This window comes from Emys orbicularis, chromosome 22, assembly GCF_028017835.1.
Source record: "Emys orbicularis isolate rEmyOrb1 chromosome 22, rEmyOrb1.hap1, whole genome shotgun sequence".
NCBI classification, from domain to species: domain Eukaryota; kingdom Metazoa; phylum Chordata; order Testudines; family Emydidae; genus Emys; species Emys orbicularis.
In genome coordinates this window covers 21,945,265-21,964,180 of record NC_088704.1, presented here as the reverse complement: position 1 = coordinate 21,964,180, position 18,916 = coordinate 21,945,265, and the positions used below count along the sequence as shown (strand labels likewise).

The following is an 18,916-nucleotide window of genomic DNA, read 5'->3' as shown; positions in this document are numbered from 1 at the left end:
CGTCGGCACATGCGCGAGATGCACACGGGTGATTTGGCGCATGCGCGTCGCGCCGCCCTCCCTTTCTGCTTCTCTCGCTGCAGCCGCCATGGCGCCTGTGGTGAGTGTCCAACCACGCCGGGCCCGGGCCGGCCTCCCCGCGGGCTCCCCGCCCCAGCCCGACCCCCGCGGGCTCCGGCCCCTGGCCGCTCTGCTGCCCTGGCTCGGGAGTGGCCGGGGAGTCGGCCGGGCGCGCGCTGCGGGGCGGGTGCCGGGGGAGGCCGCAAACCCGGCTCCTCGCATCGCTTCCTGAGGGCCCGGGCGCCCCGGCCGCGGGGCCTTCACCCGCCGCGCCGGGGGCCTGTTTCCTGCTGCGGCCTGGCCGGCCTTGGAGCCCCCCGTTTCCTGCAGCCTCCTATGGCGCCAGCCCGCCCCCCCCCCGCGGCCCCTGGGGTCTGGTCCCTGGCGGCCCCCGCCTCGGTTCTTCTGGGACTTTCCCTCGTCCCCCGATTCACGGCCGCATGGAGGCGCCGGTCTGGCTCCCGAGGCTGGGGTGGGTTGAGTGCCTGGAAGAGCCGGGTGACCAGACAGCGAGTGTGAGAAATCGGGGTGGGGTGGGGGGAGGGCAGGAGCTTATATAAGAAAATAGACCCAAAAATCAGGACTGTCCCTATAAAATCGGGACATCTGGTCACCCTAGCCGGGTGCTGCGCGGTCCTGTCATAACCTGGCTCAGTGGCCCTGAGAAATTTGATCGGGGACATGGTGCAGTCCTGTCTGGGGGTGTCATCCACGTTGTAACTAGGGCTTGGCACTGTTGTGAATGAGCTCTACCCTTTTTTCTTACTCACTGATATTAAGACATACACTTACACCTAATGCCAAAGCTTAAGGTTAAGTTTAGAATATGTAACCTGTGTAACTTTATTTCTTTTTAACTTTACAGAAGAAGCCTGCGACGAAAGGTGGCAAAAAAAAGAAGCAGGTCCTAAAGTTTACTTTGGACTGCACCCATCCTGTTGAAGATGGAATCATGGATGCAGCCAACTTCGTAAGTTTTAAATGCTCTAGGCCATCAGTGTTTCTTTAACTATAATGGAGTTGACCACTAGGAGGTCCAGCAAAGGAATCATTTGGCAGCTATACGAAATGATTATGAAAATATATTTACTATAGCAAAAATCCACTGACTTGTTCTCTCCCATGCATCACTCTCTAGGATACTCTCATATCCCCAAAGGTGTACATTAGTGCTGCTGGCCTGCTTGGTCTTAGCCACTGCTAACTATGAACTTCTATTTCCTGAGCCTGTTTCTCATCCTGTTGGGAACTTTCCTTTTCTCTTTCCAGTTGTCTCCTCCCCATTAAGCTGCAGTTAGTGGCAACGGTGTCACCACTTTTAAAGCCTTACCTATGCTAGGTTTGGCAAAAGTTTCTTGCAATGCAGTGGTGGGAAACCTTGTGTAGCGAAGGCTCTTACAGCAGCTAGTGATTTTACCATTATGTTCTACAGATCTGCCTTGAGCAGGGTTGCATTGTATGGTGTTCAAAGGCAGGTGGCTACAGAAGCTTATCTACAGCAGGGTTCCTACTGTGACTATTACCAGTAGAGAAGCAATGTTGGGGTTTATCTAAAAATCTTACTGTAGATGAGATGTTAATAAAAGGGTGGGCACTGGTTAGTGCTTGGCATTGAGAATTGGTAAATTTGAATTCACTCACCTTGGGCTGGCAGCTAAGTGGAACTTGGCAAAGTTAATGCATGATTCTTATGAAAGGAACCATATTTGCTTCTAGCACCTTTCAGATCCTGGCTGCTCTTCTGGGATAGTGAGGTAAACCCTTTCCATGCTGGATCTAAATCACACTAATTGTGTGTTCCCTGGGTAGAATAGTCCAAGCCTGATTGTATGACAAAACCTTTTGTTAGACTAGTATTTTATGGTAAAACTTTCAGAAGTTCCGTAGGCACTTAGATTCCCATATTTCATTGACTTTCAGTGGTGTTTAGGCTCCCAAGCATGTAAGTCATTTCGATGCTTCTGAAAATTTTAGATAGTCTCTTAGGCTTTGTCTTGACTGAAAAATTGTCATGTTTTTGCCACAGGGCCAGCTAAATCAAGCTACAAGGTGTTGTCCTACATGTACACTAGGGGGAAAAGGTTGAGCTTCATTTATGTCTTAGATTGACCTACATTTGACCATTTTATCTAGTCAAGATGATGTCTAATAGTGTCTGTATTAGCAGTCCTGTCACATTTGACATTGGAAGCCATATACACACAATTCGTTCAATCTTGACTGAAGGGAAACTATTAGTATTTTGCTGATATGGTTATGGCCAAACAATAACTGATGCATGAAGTGTGAGACTCCAGTTAAATATGGCAAGATTTCTTGTGATTCTCCATGCAGGGTCCATATTTGTTCCAGTTTGCACCCGCTGTAATAACTTAAGTCAGTGATGATAGATGAGGACATGAATGATGTGAAGTCAGTGCAGAATTTGACCCTAAGTGAGAGGACCATTGTGGTGACATTAATTGCATAAATTGTCTGGTTCTCTTGAAGTGGTTTACTGTGTCCACACAACAGGCAAGTCCATGCATAGCACAATGTACACCTTTGGTTGTACCAGTATTTTCTGGGGCATGTGACTCACTTATCCCATAATGCTGGGAACAAGGGCTTTAGGCTTACTTCCAGATGTGAGGCAAACATTGTGTAATGAAATTAGGACAACTGAACCTTTATGCAGCTGGGAGGACAGTGCTTTGGGGGCTTCACCTGGTCAGGACTAAAGACTTTCTCCCAGATATTACAACCAACCATTGCAACTTTCTGTAAAAAGCATAGACTCTATACAGAAGTTGCAAGTTTGGGCTTTTCGTTGCAATGGTTTTGCCTACTGTAAATTTGTAGAATAGTTTTAGCACTGTTGGGTTGCTATACTTAGCCAGGGAAAGCATGTTCAAACAGTGCTAGCATCCTTCTGAGATTTAAAAAAAACCCCAAGTTTTAAAGTGGATTTATTTAACATAAATTCTTTGTAGTGATGATCGGGATCTCTCTTGGATAGATGTTCTGCACTGCAAATTTAAGTCAACGTAAGACTGTGTCTAAATTAAAGCTTATGTTGGCAGAACTTATATTGCTCAGGGGTGTAAATAAACCTCCCCCCCCAGCGACATGAATGACACCGACATAGCGCTGTCCACACTGGCGCTTACGTCGTTGGGAGAGCTTCTCCCATTGACAGAGCTTCTGCCACATGTTGAGGTGGTTTTATTATGCCGACAGGAGAGCTCTTTCCTGTCGGCATAGTGTCTTCACCAGAGGTGCTGCAGTGCTGGCACTGCAGTGCTGGATGTGTAGACATGCCCTATGTTATGCTGACGTACAGCCACTGCAATAATTGAATTGGTTTTACACGTTCACGCTATGCTCCTTGTGTTGGTGGTGCACATCCTCACCAGGAGCACTTGCACCAATTTAACTGCCAGCCTGGGGCATTGTGGGACAATTTCTGAAAGGCAGCAACAGTTGATGTATGCAACGCAGTGTCTACACCAGTGGTTCTCAACCTGTGGCCCAGTCAGCACACAGTTGCGGCCCATGTGACATCCTCAGGGCCATACATGTAGTATTGGATGCGGCCCACGATGGTAAATAGGTTGAGAACCGACACTGTGTTGACCTAACTACACCGGACCCTCGCTAGAACGCGGGATTTGGGATCCATGCGCGGTACCGCGTTAACGTGGGGACTGCGTTAAAATGAATTGCAATTAAAGTAATTAAATTTGGGATCCATGGCCGCAACCGCATTATATGCGAGTTTGCGCTATATAGACGCGCGTTCTAGCGAGGGTCCGGTGTACATTGACTTAAGTGCTATACCTCTTGCGGAGGTGGAGTTATTAAGGGGGAAGGGATAGCTCAGTGGTTTGAGCATTGGCCTGCTAAACCCAGCGTTGTGAGTTCAGTCCTTGAGGGGGCCACTTAGGGATCTGGGGCAAAATCAGTACTTGGTCCTGCTAGTGAAGGCAGGGGGCTGGACTCGATGACCTTTCGGGGTCACTTCCAGTTCTATGAGATAGATATATCTCCATATTTTATATTATAAGTTGGTGTTGTGGGCAAGTTACATTGCTGGGAGCTACGTTTTAGTGTATATGCTTACAGCAGGGGTTCTCAAACTGGGGGTCGGGACCCCACGGGGGTCATGAGGTTATTATATGGGGGGTCGTGAGCTGTCAACCTCCACCCCAAACCCCGCTTAGCCTCCAGCAGTTGCTATGTGAAAGGGGTCACCAGTACAAAAGTTTGAGAACCACTGGCTTACAGAGTTAGGTCGATGTAAACTGCCGTACGTCAACCTAACTCTGTAGTGTAGACCAGGCCCAACTCTTTACAGCGGAAGTTTCTGGCTACTGAATTACGTTGTGGCTTTTCAGCTGTGTGGAGGGCAGTTTGTAGTGTTGTGTTGGAATATTCTTGAACTGAATGGTCTTCCTTTGAATTACCTTCATATAAATAATTGTGAAATGTCCTGCGTTCTGTGGGCTTGCTACAAATGCAGTCATTGATCCTAAGCCAACAAGTGGCTTTAGAAACTAGGCCATATAGTTCTGACTTTGATGAGCTATATTTTCTATTGGTTTGCTAAATTAATGCCCACTGATTGGGATCATTGTGGAAAAATACTAGAATTGTTTGTAACCCTGAGATGTCTTGGAAATACTGGGAACTTTTTCAATGGCCCTGCGTTGTTGTTTTTTTAATGTAGTTCTGAATGTGTAGATACTTCTTATTCATGGCATATCTTCCAATGATTTCTATGGACCTTTATTTAAGACTTCAAATTTAAACACTTTTTTTATACTATACCCATTTCATAGATCAAAAATAAGATGATTTGAGGTGGTGGAGGTGATTGGATGGAACAATACATTTTGATTGCAACACAGTGCCTATTTAATTTATTTAAGTTCTTACCAGAAATGTAGGTGACTGTTGATTCATCTAGCTGATCTGATCATCACATTAGGATTATAATAGAATACTGAAGGTAATCCGACTTCAGATTTTTTATAACTTTGACATCCTGGTAAAATACTAGAGTTTCAAATGTATAATGTAGACACCTTCTATTTTCTTCCTGATCACTATTTTGCTATTGGTTGTGGAGCCTCCAACGGGATACACTTCAATAGAAGATGGCCACTGCTGTATTTTCTTTGATGCCTGCATAGTGGCATATGGGATTTCAAAGGCAAAAGGAAATGGGCTAGCTGAAATGTGTATGGGACACTTCAGTAGGATTCTTATATAATTACAATCTCTTAGAAGCCTTTTTGTATGCTCTTTATCACTAAAAGTGAGATGTGAAGTTAGGAAAGTAAGTTTTATAAAGGTGGTCATTAAGTCGCCTCTTTATTGTGGTTTAAAACTTTGTAGGAACTTGAATCCTTATAACCTTATTTTTGTCAGATATCCAGAAAGATGAATGCCTAAGACTGGTGAATACGTCCAGGCATCAAAGGCCTGATGGATGTTGCTCACTATAACTGTGATTCTGCAATGATTTGTGCATGTGCTTAATTTTAGATACCCGAGTAGTCCCATTTAGGCCAGTAGGACTAATAGTATTAATCTTTGTAGGATCAGGGCCTAAGTCTTTGGGAGGAATATAGTAATAATTTCCTTTCAATGTTTGATGTGTGAGGAAGACACTTTAACCAAAAGCCAGACAAGTTTTAAAGTAAATTGAGGGAAAATGCTCTTCTATCTTACGTTTTGGATGCTAGGAAGTTAGTGGAGACATTTTGCCCTTCAAGGCAGAGAGACTTTATGACTGTAACTTTGACTAACAAATCTTACCCTTATTTTGTAGGAGCAGTTCTTGCAGGAACGAATCAAAGTGAATGGAAAAGCCGGTAATCTGGGTGGAGGTGTGGTGACCATTGAGAGAAGCAAGAGCAAAATCACCGTAACTTCAGAGGTGCCATTTTCCAAGAGGTAAGGGAGAGGAGGCATTGTACATTTATTGGAATAATGTAAAGGGAATGTCTAGCTAAAGGGGTTAAGGAGTGGGATACAAAGCCTTTTCTCTCTGGAAGGCTAGTTCCAATCAATCTCAGGTTGGTAATGACAACAGCCATCAAATGGTAAATTTCAGTGGTGTTTATGATGTCACAAACCCGATTCTAATGTACTGATATTGATACAACAAACATCAGTCACCATTGATGCTGTTTGGCCCCCTTTTGGCAGTCTCAGCTAAGGGTCTGTGGAGTTCGAACTTCCTGCCCTCTAGGTCAGCCTGGAGTTGTGTTAGCAAAGAGGATAGTGAGAAGGTGTTTGTGGCTACTGTCTATGCTGTACCTATTCTGTGCATAAGTGAATAGGCTTCAGTAGATTAGAGGATCTACTACAAGTAGCAAAAAGCAACAGAGGGTCCTGTGGCACCTTTAAGACTAACAGAAGTTACTAACTAAGACTAACTTCTGTTAGTCTTAAAGGTGCCACAGGACCCTCTGTTGCTTTTTACAGATTCAGACTAACACGGCTACCTCTCTGATACTTGACTACAAGTAGCAAATATCTCCAGTGACTGGATGGAGAGGGCTCCAGCAAATATCTCCAATGGATACTAGATGGAGAACGCTCTGAGTTACTATAGAGAATTCTTTCCCAGGTGTCTGGCTGCTGGGTCTTGCCCATATGCTCAGGGTCTAACTGCCATATTTGGGATGGGAAGGAATTTTTCCTCAGGTCAGATTGGCAGAGACCCTGGTGTTTTTTTGCCTTTCTGTGCAGCATGGGGCACAGGTCACTTGCAGGTTTAAACTTGCAGTGTAATTGGTGGATTCTCTATAACTTAAAATCTTTAAATTATGATTTGAGGACTTCAGTAACTCAGCCAGAGGTTAGGGGTCTATTACAGGAATGGGTGGGTGATGTTCTGTGGCCTGCAATGTGGAGGAGGTCAGATGTGAGATGATCGTGATTGTCCCTTCTAACCCCCTATGAGGACTTCACAGTTCACAATTGTCATTCTCTATCTTTTGCTAAATTTACTGTAGGAAGACCATGGTTTGGTCTTTTAGAGTGACAATTTAAAAGACGCCGATGATGACGATTTGAACAGTTATACCATTAGCAGAGTTCTCTCACGCTTCGTTTAGAACTCTTGAGTGTGTTACCAAGAGGCAGGTCACTTTCCTAATTGACAAGTATCACATTCATAACAGTTTTCTTCTCTACTAATGCTTTCTTTTTTGTGCCTGACTCCGACCCTCTGGGTCCTCAGAATCTCTGCCATTAAATACTAATGCATTAGAAGATCTTACATCTCATTACTACAAGATGAAAACAAGTCAAGACAGGTCTGTCTTGGAGAGGATTTGGGAAATGGCTTTCAGCTCCACTGGTGAACTGCACATGTGGTTAGGCACATGACTGTATTTCTGTTCCTAAACAAAAAGCTTCATTAGAGTTTTATGGTGGAAGATGTTTCAGTGGAGTCCAGCTGATGCCTAATAAAAAACTTATTTTATTTTTACACAACAGTTTTACAACTTCCTAAAATATCTCAAAATAAGGCTAGAAATGAAAACAATCCAGATGATTCCCACTACTATATAATCTTCCATTTCCTGGTCATCCTACCGGACTTCAGCCTCCCACCCCACCTTTATACTGTCCCTTAAAAATTATTTTTTTAAAAAGCAGGTAAAGGTCAAAACTAATTACTGGGAGACATACATTTTAATTATTCAGTGGAACGATTTCTTTTTTATTTAGGAAGTTTTAACAGGTTTACAAATCTTTGCCATGTAATATCAGAGACAAAACAATAATTACATTATGCAGCAATGCAATCATCAGTTCTCTCTATTTAACATGGTGTTACCATTTTATAAAGTGAGCATTGTTACGCTACCCACAACATGTTTTTGGTAATTTTATTAAATTGATTGAAATCTCTGATTGCATATATAACAAAGCAGGCATGTCTAAAAATACTCTCACTGGAACCATTTCTAATAATCTAATATGCTCCTCTTCTGTCTCCTCAAATCCTGCATCAGTTATTATCCTTCTAGAATGTAACAGCAGCATTCCTGGAAGCAAGGGACTAACGTCAGGACCCAGCTGAACTTGGTTCCATTTAGCTGCTTGGATGTACAATCTTATTTTGACTTGTAAATTGTATAAAATAAGTGAGATTAAAAGTAGGACATACCTTTCAAATGACTTGTGTAGGTGCTGATATTTTAAACTTCATATGCAGTCTTCAGAAATTGGTGATTAACAATGACCAATTTACATTTATCATGATTAAATTTAGTATTTGGTACTAATATTTAAATGAAGACATATGCACATTCTGAAATAGAAATTGACACCTAATTTGTTTGGGGCTAATTTTCTAAATAGCTGATTAGGCTGCTGAGTAATTTTTTTGAATATTGAAGTGGAAAATAAATTAAATGAAGTCCTTCCTTTTAAAGGATGGTCTAGTAATGACACAATATTCATCATTCAAAGATGTCTAAATTATGAAATAAAACATCTTTGGGGGGAAATGTATAAACTACCAATAAATCAGAAATACATTTACATGTCTTATCTGTCTGTCAGCAAAGTACTTAAAATCATTGACTTTTACCAGTTACACATCGTCCAGTGTATTTTTCATACAATAGTTGTCTCTTTGAGGCCTTACACTGAGCAGTCCCTGCCTACACCATTGACCTCATCTACTTTCTTGTTCCTTTTGTCCCCATCTGCCAACAAAGCTCGCCTTGATACCCTCCTGTTGTCATCTTTATGCCTTCTTCCATGCTGTCCCCTTATGCCTGGAACCCCCTTTCATCCGATTTGCCCAACCTCCACCCTTGTCTCAATCAGATCCTAAAGACTCATTTCTCTAGACCCACTTACAAGATATAAATGTTTTTACTCTTCCAAAATTAGCAAGGACTAGGCTGAGGGGAAGCTTGAGACTTAGTTCCATGTTTTTATATACAAAATGTGTGTTCACACATCACCTGATTATTTTGCATGTATGTTGCCTACCCTTTTGTGCTCTCCTTTTACGATTGTAAGGTCTTCGAGGCAGGGAGAGTCTCCTGCATGTCAGCACAGCACCTAGCACATTCTGAGCACTACTGCAATAATGACTTAGTAAAGAATTGAAAAATGTCAGTTGGTCCATTTCCCTCAGAGGTTTTACACCACCTCTTGTTAAACTTTATTTGATACCACAGAAATTAAACTTAGTCCTTTTTCCCCTTGTTATTTCTTGTCAATGTGAACCACTTTGGCTTTGAGATAGGAAGAGAACTGCTAGCCTTTCTGCATTGTGTGGCATACCTCTGTTACACAAGATTTATTCTGTCATCCATAGTGTCTCATTCCCAGAATCCTCTGGTTTTAATGTATTATTCTGCTGTCTTTACTTCAGTGATTCCAATGGGAGTTTTGCTTAAGTAAGGCCTATAGAAGTTGGCTCATGGTATCTAAGCTTGGCTGGAATGGATGGTTAAATGTGCTTTCTTTTTGTATTTGGAGAGCATTCTTTGTCTTGTGGGTGCCCTCTTCTAAAAGATGTTTTGTGTTTAGGGCTGTGACATGGCGTAACTTGGGCATCCTCTCATAGGGAATTGCTTTATTTTCTCAGGCACTGTTGTGTGTAATACAAGCTGTAGTCACTTCTGCAGTAATATCATGCTTTTGGCTTGCCTTGCAGGAATGTAATTTCTCACACAGGTGACAATTTTTTTCTTTTAAGAAAAATTGTTTTTAAAACTGCTTGTCAAAACATTAATGGAAGAGACAATTTGTCCTTTTAAGGTGAGTTAGTGGTAGGGTCCCACAGGGGAGTGTCTTCAGAAAAGACAATATTAAATGCTGCTATTAGGCAAATGTTGCAGACCTGAAAATGCAAAAACACTTTCAACCTACACATTTTCTTTGTTTCTGAAAAAGTAAAATGGCACGTCACAATCTACATCATTACAGCCAATTTTCTTATAAAGTGTGAGAGGAAAATGTTAAGACAAACTCCAGTTTTTTGTTATCAGAGGTGAAAATGAAAGACACTATTAAATAATGCAAGGTAGGGAAATTCAATTAAATAGCATACAAAATTTCAAGAGCATGTAATGTAGAATGAGTAATCTTTATACAGTCTTCAGTTCAATTATTGGCTGCCTTCTTTCCACAGATATCTGAAGTACCTTACTAAGAAATATCTGAAGAAAAACAACTTGCGTGACTGGCTGCGTGTAGTTGCTAATAGCAAGGAAAGCTATGAATTGCGATACTTCCAGATTAACCAGGATGAAGAAGAGGAGGAAGAGGAGGATTAAATGCATGTGGATCTGGAAATATTTTGTACATTAAATTTCCTTCAATAAAACGTGGGGAAAAAATGTTAACTTTTCTGTGTTTTCCAAACTCTAGACATCGGGAGCTCTTCCAGTTGTTCAGATTACATAGTGATCACTCTAAAGCCTACTTCTTCATATCTATCTACTTCATAGATAAGGTTTACAGTTTGTATTATAAGGATAATGTTCAACTCCCACTATCCCAACTTTCAGAAATTTTCTCATTACTCTTAATTCAGAGAATTTGTTCAGAAAATCTGAGGTTCCTCATAAAGGGGATATTAAGTTTTCTCCTTTTATTGGAGAATAGAGATTTCCTCTTCATTATAGTAACGCTCCAAGTACAGCAATACTTCATGGTCTCTTTTCAGAGGCTTTATAGCTTGATTAAAATATTCTACGCTGAAATTTGGTAAGCGGTCTGGAAAAGATCATCACTGGGATCAGGATTTATCCCGGGATCTGATACTTTTAAGGTAAGTAAAGCCTAGGCCTAATATTCTCTGGTGTTCATCTAACTCACTGGCCTTGCTTTGTTTTAATAAAGTCCTTAGCTATGGCATAATTTTTTTAGTTATAGGGGTTGAGATTTTCAAAGCTGACAAGGAGATTTTGCCACAGCTCCTCTTCACCTGAGTGGAGTTGTGTGGCTACATACCCTACGTGGCTTTGAAAATTTTAGCCAGTAACTGCCCTTTTATGTTGTCAGACTTAAAAACAAATTAAATATTGAGATACATGACTTTAAAATTCATTAAATATCTATTGACAAAGGAGCTGTAAAGTCCTTTCCCCCCCTTCCTGGGTTGTAGTAGCAAAAGAGTGGTGGTGGAATCACTGTGGGTGATAGAGAAGGTAAATCTCACCCTACTTTATTTGAGTAGTGTCCTTAATGCAGCCTCCTGAGAATATTTTATAACAATACATTAAATACCTATTGCAACCTAAGTCTTAACTGCTCAAACTATTCTGCCCTCAGCTGGAGTGGGGAGTTTCTCAGGCTGAGAGCACAGAGGGTGAAGGACTGACAGTATGAATGCATGGGGGTTCTTAAACGTCTGTAGGAAGCGGGTTTTCGAGCCAGTTTTGGCTCTGCTAGAATATTTCAGAGAATCTGTTGCCTGTACAGTTCCCTCACTTCAAATCGAGACTTGACTCTTGTGGTGTGGCATGGCTCATCTTCCTTTTTTTTCTATTGCTGTAATTTAAATTAAAACTGTTACCTTGGAGTGATATTGAGAGTTAGTCACTAAAGCTTTGTGAAGCTGAAGCATTAAACCATACAAAATGTTTTTCTTGTTTTTTCTCTTCCCTGCCCTCCCTTCTGTCTGAGTTGCCATTCTTATGGTGGTACTGGGCTGGCCACGTGTCCCTTTGGAGATGGACAGTGTTGCTGCTGAATCGGTGGAAGTGCTGATGAGCAACATGAGCTCTGCTGGCCTAGGCCTGGAACCCGACTCTACTGCATAGCCGCATGCTTTCTAGGAGTAGGCCAGCCCCTACAGAATTCTTCCAGCAGCTGTGACTTAACAAATGCTTAGGGTCAAAGCCTGAGGGGAGTCTTGTATAAGGTGTCTTGGTGCTTTATTTCTAGTGCAATGACTTCAAGTCTGAGCTCTGTCCATATGACAACTTTGAAAAATTAAGTAGAGTTGTGGCAGGACTGGTTAAGCTTTTCAGCATGGTTCCTGCAGGTGTGGGTTTTCCAATCCATTGTAGAAAATGCTGCAGCCTGGAAACTTCACACACCTTGACAGGTAATGGACCTAAATATAGAACCATTAAAGTCTGTAGAATATTGGCATGGTACAATATAGATATTGCTGCACTCAGTGAGACAAGACTAGCTGGGGAGTTGCAGCTAGAAGAAGTGGGTGTTTATACCTTTTATTGAACTGGCAAGTCTGAGGATGAACACGGGTTTGCCATCTGCTTTATGACTGCGCACAATTTTGAGTCATTGCTGAAGGGAGTTAATGACAAACGTATGCTCTTCTGTGTCAGCCTTGCTAAAGGTCGTTGCGCTTCTGTCATTAGCGCGTATGCACTGAGAATTATCTATGCAGGTGAAGATAAGGAGGACTATCATACCCTTGATAATATCATCAGGTCAGTTCCATGTAATGATAGATTGATCATCCTGGATGATCACAATACTAGAGTTGGCTGGAACTATGCATTATGGGGCAATGTGATAGGTCATCACAGAGTTGCTAATGCGAGCTGCAACAGCTTGCTGCTACTTTACAAATCCACTGAGCACAACCTAGTCATCACCAGTAAGTTTTCAGCAGGCCAGTAAGTAAAAGACCCCTTTTCAGAACACTGGACATGATTACATTATTCTATGTGAAGAGATCTCCATGTTGTTAAGCTCATTTGCATCATGATAGGTGCCAACTCTTGGTCAGATCGTAGGCTTGTGAGAAGTCAAATATCTCTTCATGTTGCTGTCAAGCAACATAGACAGTGACTCAAGCCAGTGAAGAAAATAAATATTTCAAGCTTGGAAAACTGACTCTGAATTCCAGCAGAAGCACTTCCCTTAGCTACAGAAGACTCAGTGGCTGTTGAGACAGCCTGGAAACGTTTTTGGGATACGACACATAGCTGCTGAAGTTTTCACCTTCATTAAAGAGGAACCATCAGAATTGTTTTGATGAGAATGACCCTGAATATGTCAGCTGTTGAACTCATGCCATGCTATCCATTGAGCCTACATAGCAGATAAGGATTTGGCAGTTGAAGGCTGCATATTATTGAGCAAAACAGACCCAACTTTAGCAAATGAAAAACCCATGGTGGGAAAAGAAGGTGGTAGAGTTACAACTGTCAGCAGACCGAAAAGGCCCCAGCACTCCTTTTGCTGGTCTCTGTGCTATGTGTGGCCCCTCTATGCACACTGAATGGCAATTGACTCTTAACAGACAAAAAAGAAATACTTGCTCAATGAACAGAATGTTTGCTTAACTGCCCTTCCAACATCTCTAAGGAAACAATGAATGCTCTTCTACAATACCCATTAAAAGAAGAGCTTGCACTAGCTCCTACCTTATATGAGCCCATAACAGCAGTCAAGTAGATGTCACAAGGGAAAGCACCTGTATCAGATGCCATCCCAAGCAGAGATCTTGTAAGCAGGATGGCTACCCTATTGCAAGGCATTTTTCAGGGCTTTTCTGTATTATCTGGGAACAATAGTCAGTGCCAAGGGATTACAAGGATGCCACTGTTAGTCACCTTTATAAACATAAGATTGATAGGAAAAACTGATAATCGTGCATTTCCCTACTTTCTGTTGCTGGAAAAATCCTTGCCTGGGTCATATTGAAAAGTTTTAACACTTGTTTTGTGGAAGCCATCTTTCCTGGCTTTCAGTTTGGATAGGGACACTGTAAATGTGATCTTTGCAGCTCATCAGCTCCAGGAAAAATGCCTGGAGCAAAACCGCCGCAGCCCTTCATATGGTGGTGGTTGGCTTACCCAAGGCTTTTGATTATGTAAATTGCAAGGGACTTGGGGAAACTGTTTTTCATCTTTGGATGCCCTGCATAGTTTGTTGTGTCATATGATCCTTCTTCCAGGATGGGATGATGGCAAGAGTGGTGGGAAAATGGCAAGATATCAAACCATTTTCTGGTCACTAATGGCAGCAAACAGCTTCCACGCTCTTTTCCATCCTTTTTTCAGTTATGTTCATGTTCATAACACTGACAGTATTTATTTAGTTCCCTACCAATGGGAAGTTGCAGATTAAACAATGTTTCTGTGCTTGCACAAAAGTGGCAGATGTACTTATTTAAGGAGCTTTTATTTGCTGATGACTATGCACTGGTTACTCACTCTATTTGAGGACATTCTGTTTATAACTGATCACTTTGCTCGTGCAGTTAATTGCTTTGGTTTCACAACTAGCCTGAAGAAAATTGAAGTACCAACCTGTGCCAGGGGATGAGCACATCCACCCAGTTATTCAAATCAGCAATGCTCCTCTCAAGTCCATGGAGAAGTTGTTACCTAGAGTGTGCTGTCACAGAAGGTGAGATTACCCATTGCATAGCCAAGATTAGCTCTGCATTTTGAATGTTGTGTCACTGCCAGTGGAATGATAGGGAGAAGCATCAAAACAAGCACTAAGCTAAATGTCTGTTGTGCTAACAACACTTCTATATGGTTGTGAGATGTGGACAACATATTGCCGCCATATCAGGAGACTTGTCAGTTCCATATGCGCTGTTTTCAATCTGTTTGCAAGGGCAAATGGCAGGACAAAATGCCTAATACTGAAATCCTTAATCATTGTCAGATGTCTAGGTTCAAAGCAAGCTCATAATAGCTCAGCTGTGTTGGTCTGGCCACCTTCTTATGGTAGACTTGAGAATACCCAAGGCCATGTTTTCTTGTCAGTTAAAACAAGGCACCTGCTCTCATGGTGGTCAGTACAAATGGTATGAAGATACAGTGACATCAAACTCGAAAGCCTGTCAGGTCAATTTCAGGAATTAGGAAGCCACAGCCCACAACAGGGTGGCAGCAGATTTGTCATGTTGCCATTAACCACTTTGAAGCAAGATGCATCAACACCTGCTGTGAAAAACGTGAACAGCACAAAGCAAGGATCAATAACTTGCAGTGGCCATGGACAATTTTGTCTGTCCCATGTGCAATCATGTTTGCAATTCTTGCATCAGCGTGATTTCCCTCCCACATCGTGTTCATTTACAGTGTTTGCTGAATCTTCATACGTTGACACCGACACGACTCCATCCATCCAGTAAATTTTTAACTTAGTCTACAGCATGAGTACAAAACAGCTTGTAACAGTGGTGAGGGTGCAAACAGTGTTAAAATGGAGGCTGTAACCAGACAAGCACTTGGTCGTGGAATACCATCTGTCCTGGCTTACTTAAGGGCTGACTGGCTACACTTACAGTCAAATCAAGGGACCTGGTAACATTTTGTTAAGGTAACCATCTATGGTCCAGGACCATGTTATAGCGAGGTCTGGATTGTAAAAGCAATATAAATCTAGTAGCAAAATGATTGAGACAGCAGAATTGTGGAACTAGTGTGTTCAGGTTTACTGGTCTTGAAGCATAGACAATAGGTAGAACTTGAGTTTCATTCCCAGCAAGTATGACAGCAGAACAGTTACATTTTTGCCAGCAAGCAGTGGTAAGCATCTCCCTGAATAAGGCAACTTGATGTGATCTTGTACTTGGAGTCTCAGAATGTTTAACTGCTGAGCTCATATGTATTTGTTCTTCCAGGCTTTAGTTCTTTAAATATATTTGTTCCAAATGACAAATAATGCTGATGCATTGAGAGAATCTTGCCCTGTATTTAAACTCTCTCTTTATTATTAACCAACAAAAAACCCCACCCATAGAAACAGAATTTTTAGTAAGGCTATTCGGTTGAAACCTAGTTACTTGACAGGAAAGAGTTTTAAAATGTTGATCCTATTTCTTTTCTGTCTAGTTGCAAATTAAAGAAGAATCATGGTAAACTTCTGTAGTAACACCTTTGGTTTAAAAAGGTATCATTACAGTGCTAATTAACAAATACCATTTGCATAAGAGTGGGTTTTTAGTCAAGATGACTTGTGATTAATGGATATTCTTTTCTCTCTCCCAGTTTCCCTGGCACACCTAGATAAAGAATTTCGGGGGTATTTATGGGGAATTGTATCAACTTCTTACCTGTAAAAATCTGGTATTTGTGTAGCATTCAGATGAGTACTGTTATTTAAAAGGAGCCTCTGACTTGGGAAGACAATTTCAGCTCATCTAGTGTGCAGAGCAGGAACTGGAGATGGGATTCTTCAGCTTTATTTCCATCTCTGACACAGAGTTGCTATGTGACCATGGGTAAATCACTTAGGGTTGGTCTACACCCTGAACTTGCATTGGTTTAACTAAAACTGGTAAATTACTAAGTTTACCTAAATTGATATAAACCAGTTGTGAACCCATTTTCTGTTAATAGGTTTGCACTGGTTTAACTAAATTGATTTTAAAATACTTATTAGTTAAACTGGTGCAAGTTGCATATAGACTCATTTCCCCACCAATAAAAAAGTTACTTTCCTTGCAGGGGTGTTGTGAAGCTTAATGAATATTTTGTAAAGCACTTTGAGATCCTTGGAGGAAGTGTACTTCTGTAGCACATTATCCTGTCACCTTCAAACTCAATGGGGGAGATGTGACTCAATCAATGCTCAGTGTTCTTGCAGACACATTGAATTCCACTGAGACCTGTTGGAGTTATGTTATGCAGAAACAAATATGCTTTGTAATAGACCCTGAAACTTGCAAAAACTGGGCTTTGTTGAAATGCCAGAGAAGAGTTTCACAGGTGAGGATGCTCAACTGTGATTGTCCTGCTTGTAGTCTAGGGCAATGAAGTTCAGGAACTATCGCCATAGCAACCAGCAGTCCTAACAGTCTTGAGAATTAGGGCTTGTCTATAAAGTGGCATGAGCCTAACTAAACTGATTTAAAATTTATCTAGTTAAACTGGTGCATCTTTTCTAATGTAGACAAGCCTTTAACTCTTGTGACAACACCTTCACTTGCAGACCTGAACTGACTAGAAATGGAGGGCATGCCATGAAGCACAGGTGCGATGTTTGACCATCTCCTTAGGAGCAGAGTTGCTGAGCTCTGCACCAGTTGAAGCTTGTGAGCCTCTTCAGTGGCAGCACATTGCAGCACCGATCCTGGAGGTGATGCAGGTGACTCACTAATTTCAGTCGCAGTGTTTTTAGCACTGACCCAGGACAAAACAGCAAGTAATCTTCATGCCCTGAATGTATGGGGTTTGAATAGATCTAATTAATGCTTTCTCCCCATTTTATTTAACCAGAACAACTCCCAAACTGTTAACCTGAATTGCTGTTTTTGCATGAAGCTTGAACTCAGCCAAAAATAAAGAAAAATAAATAAAAATTAAAGAACAGATTTTTTTTGTTTTTTTAAGGGGCTTAGGCTGTTAAAATACTCTGTGTTGATAGTCAAAAGCGCATCCACAATGCAATGGTGTGGAAGCACATATGTGGTAAGAACTTTCTAGCAGGGCTCAGGGATTCCATCAGCGATTGCTTTGGTTTAGTATTAGTCTGTCCATCTCAGCAGACCTTTTCCTTAGTTCTGGTGTGTGAAAATGGCACCAGGTTACAGCCAACCATGTTAGTAGGCAATCTGCAAACTTCCTCCAAATTTGGCTGTCGGTTGTTTTAGCCTTAGCTTGAGCAGTAGTGGTGTGGGGAATGTAGACTCAGGATTAGAAAGGGGAGGCCATCTTCTGATTTGTGTGAATTGGGAATCTAAATCCAGGGCTCGTGCAGCATAAAAACTATTGTGTATAACCACACAGGCACCTTCCCTTCTCAATGTTGCTTTGGTCCCAACAACTAAAGGTGTTTTAGAGCCTAGAGATATGCAGGAAGAGACATCCTTGCACTCAAAGTTCTTTCTCACTAAATAGTCATGTGGAGGGATGCAGTGATTTTTATTTTTAAACCTTGACTATTCCTTTTTTTTTTTTTTTTTTTAAAGCTGTGGCTAGTCTTTTCAGAAGAAAGGAACAATAAAAATACCATTTAAAGGCAAGTAATCAGGTATGCCCAGTCCCCTTAATAAATAGGGCGTGGGAGTCATTTCAACAGAATGCTCTCTTTTTAAATAAGCTTTCTTCAACTTTCTCTCCCTGGATTTGGTGTTTGAGTTGCTGTGTCCTCTCAATGTATAGCTTTGTGGCTTTATTCATTTGAATTAGGCTTAATATGTTTGATACTATGAAAAGAAGCTAGCCTGCTGCTCATACACAGTAGCTAAATTTATAATTTGGGGGGTTATTAAAAAAAAACAGGAACAAAAGATGAGTGCAATTCTGCATGTGCTGACTTACAGCCCTATTAAATAATGCTTTTGTCATTTTGGCTGGTGGGATAAGGGAGACGTAATGCATTAAGGGCACCATTGCTTCTTCAAGTATCAGAGGGGTAGCCGTGTTAGTCTGAATCTGTAAAAAGCAACAGAGGGTCCTGTGGCACCTTTAAGACTAACAGAAGTATTGGGAGCATAAGCTTTCGTGGGTAAGAACCTCACTTCTTCAGATGCAAGACATCTGAAGAAGTGAGGTTCTTACCCACGAAAGCTTATGCTCCCATTGCTTCTTCAAGGTGCTTTTAGTAGCACAAGGGCTTGTGAGTTTGGCTGTGGCCAGCTCTTCAGTGAAGTTATTACTAGTACCACTGTGAGAGTCCACATACAGTAAGAGCTTTGGGAGAATTATTCAGAAATGCGGATGCGGTTTATAAAGCTCATAAGAAATGAGTGAATGTGACCAGGTCAGAGGCTGGGTTCTCCTGCTAGGATTATCCTGGCTATCACCTTTTGTTTTCAGCGGGGGCATGGATTAAACACCCCCCACAGCTCTCCAGGAGAATGTCTCTAGGGCAGGGAGGGGCGCTAGTTAAGGTCAGTAGCCTCTTTGTCTCCTTTCCTTTGGGCCAGGTTGGCACGAATGGG

At 41.7% G+C, this 18,916-nt stretch overlaps 1 protein-coding gene across 1 annotated transcript; it reads left to right on the top strand.

Annotated features, from left to right (window-relative positions):
* On the top strand, positions 1-10,424 carry RPL22 (ribosomal protein L22). Its single transcript, XM_065421214.1, has 4 exons — positions 1-100; positions 926-1,030; positions 5,876-6,000; positions 10,217-10,424. The coding sequence occupies exons 1-4, from the start codon at positions 41-43 to the stop codon at positions 10,359-10,361; spliced, it is 435 nt and encodes a 144-aa protein (XP_065277286.1). The 5' UTR covers positions 1-40; the 3' UTR covers positions 10,362-10,424.
* The last annotated feature ends 8,492 nt before the right edge of the window (positions 10,425-18,916 follow it).

Bases quoted from the DNA above. Each gene is read 5' to 3' on its own strand.
- RPL22 (XM_065421214.1), top strand. From the start codon at position 41: ATGCGCGTCGCGCCGCCCTCCCTTTCTGCTTCTCTCGCTGCAGCCGCC. The intron at 101-925 runs GTGAGTGTCCAA...TTAACTTTACAG, and splicing joins CAGCCGCCATGGCGCCTGTG to AAGAAGCCTGCGACGAAAGG. The intron at 6,001-10,216 runs GTAAGGGAGAGG...TTCTTTCCACAG, and splicing joins GAGGTGCCATTTTCCAAGAG to ATATCTGAAGTACCTTACTA.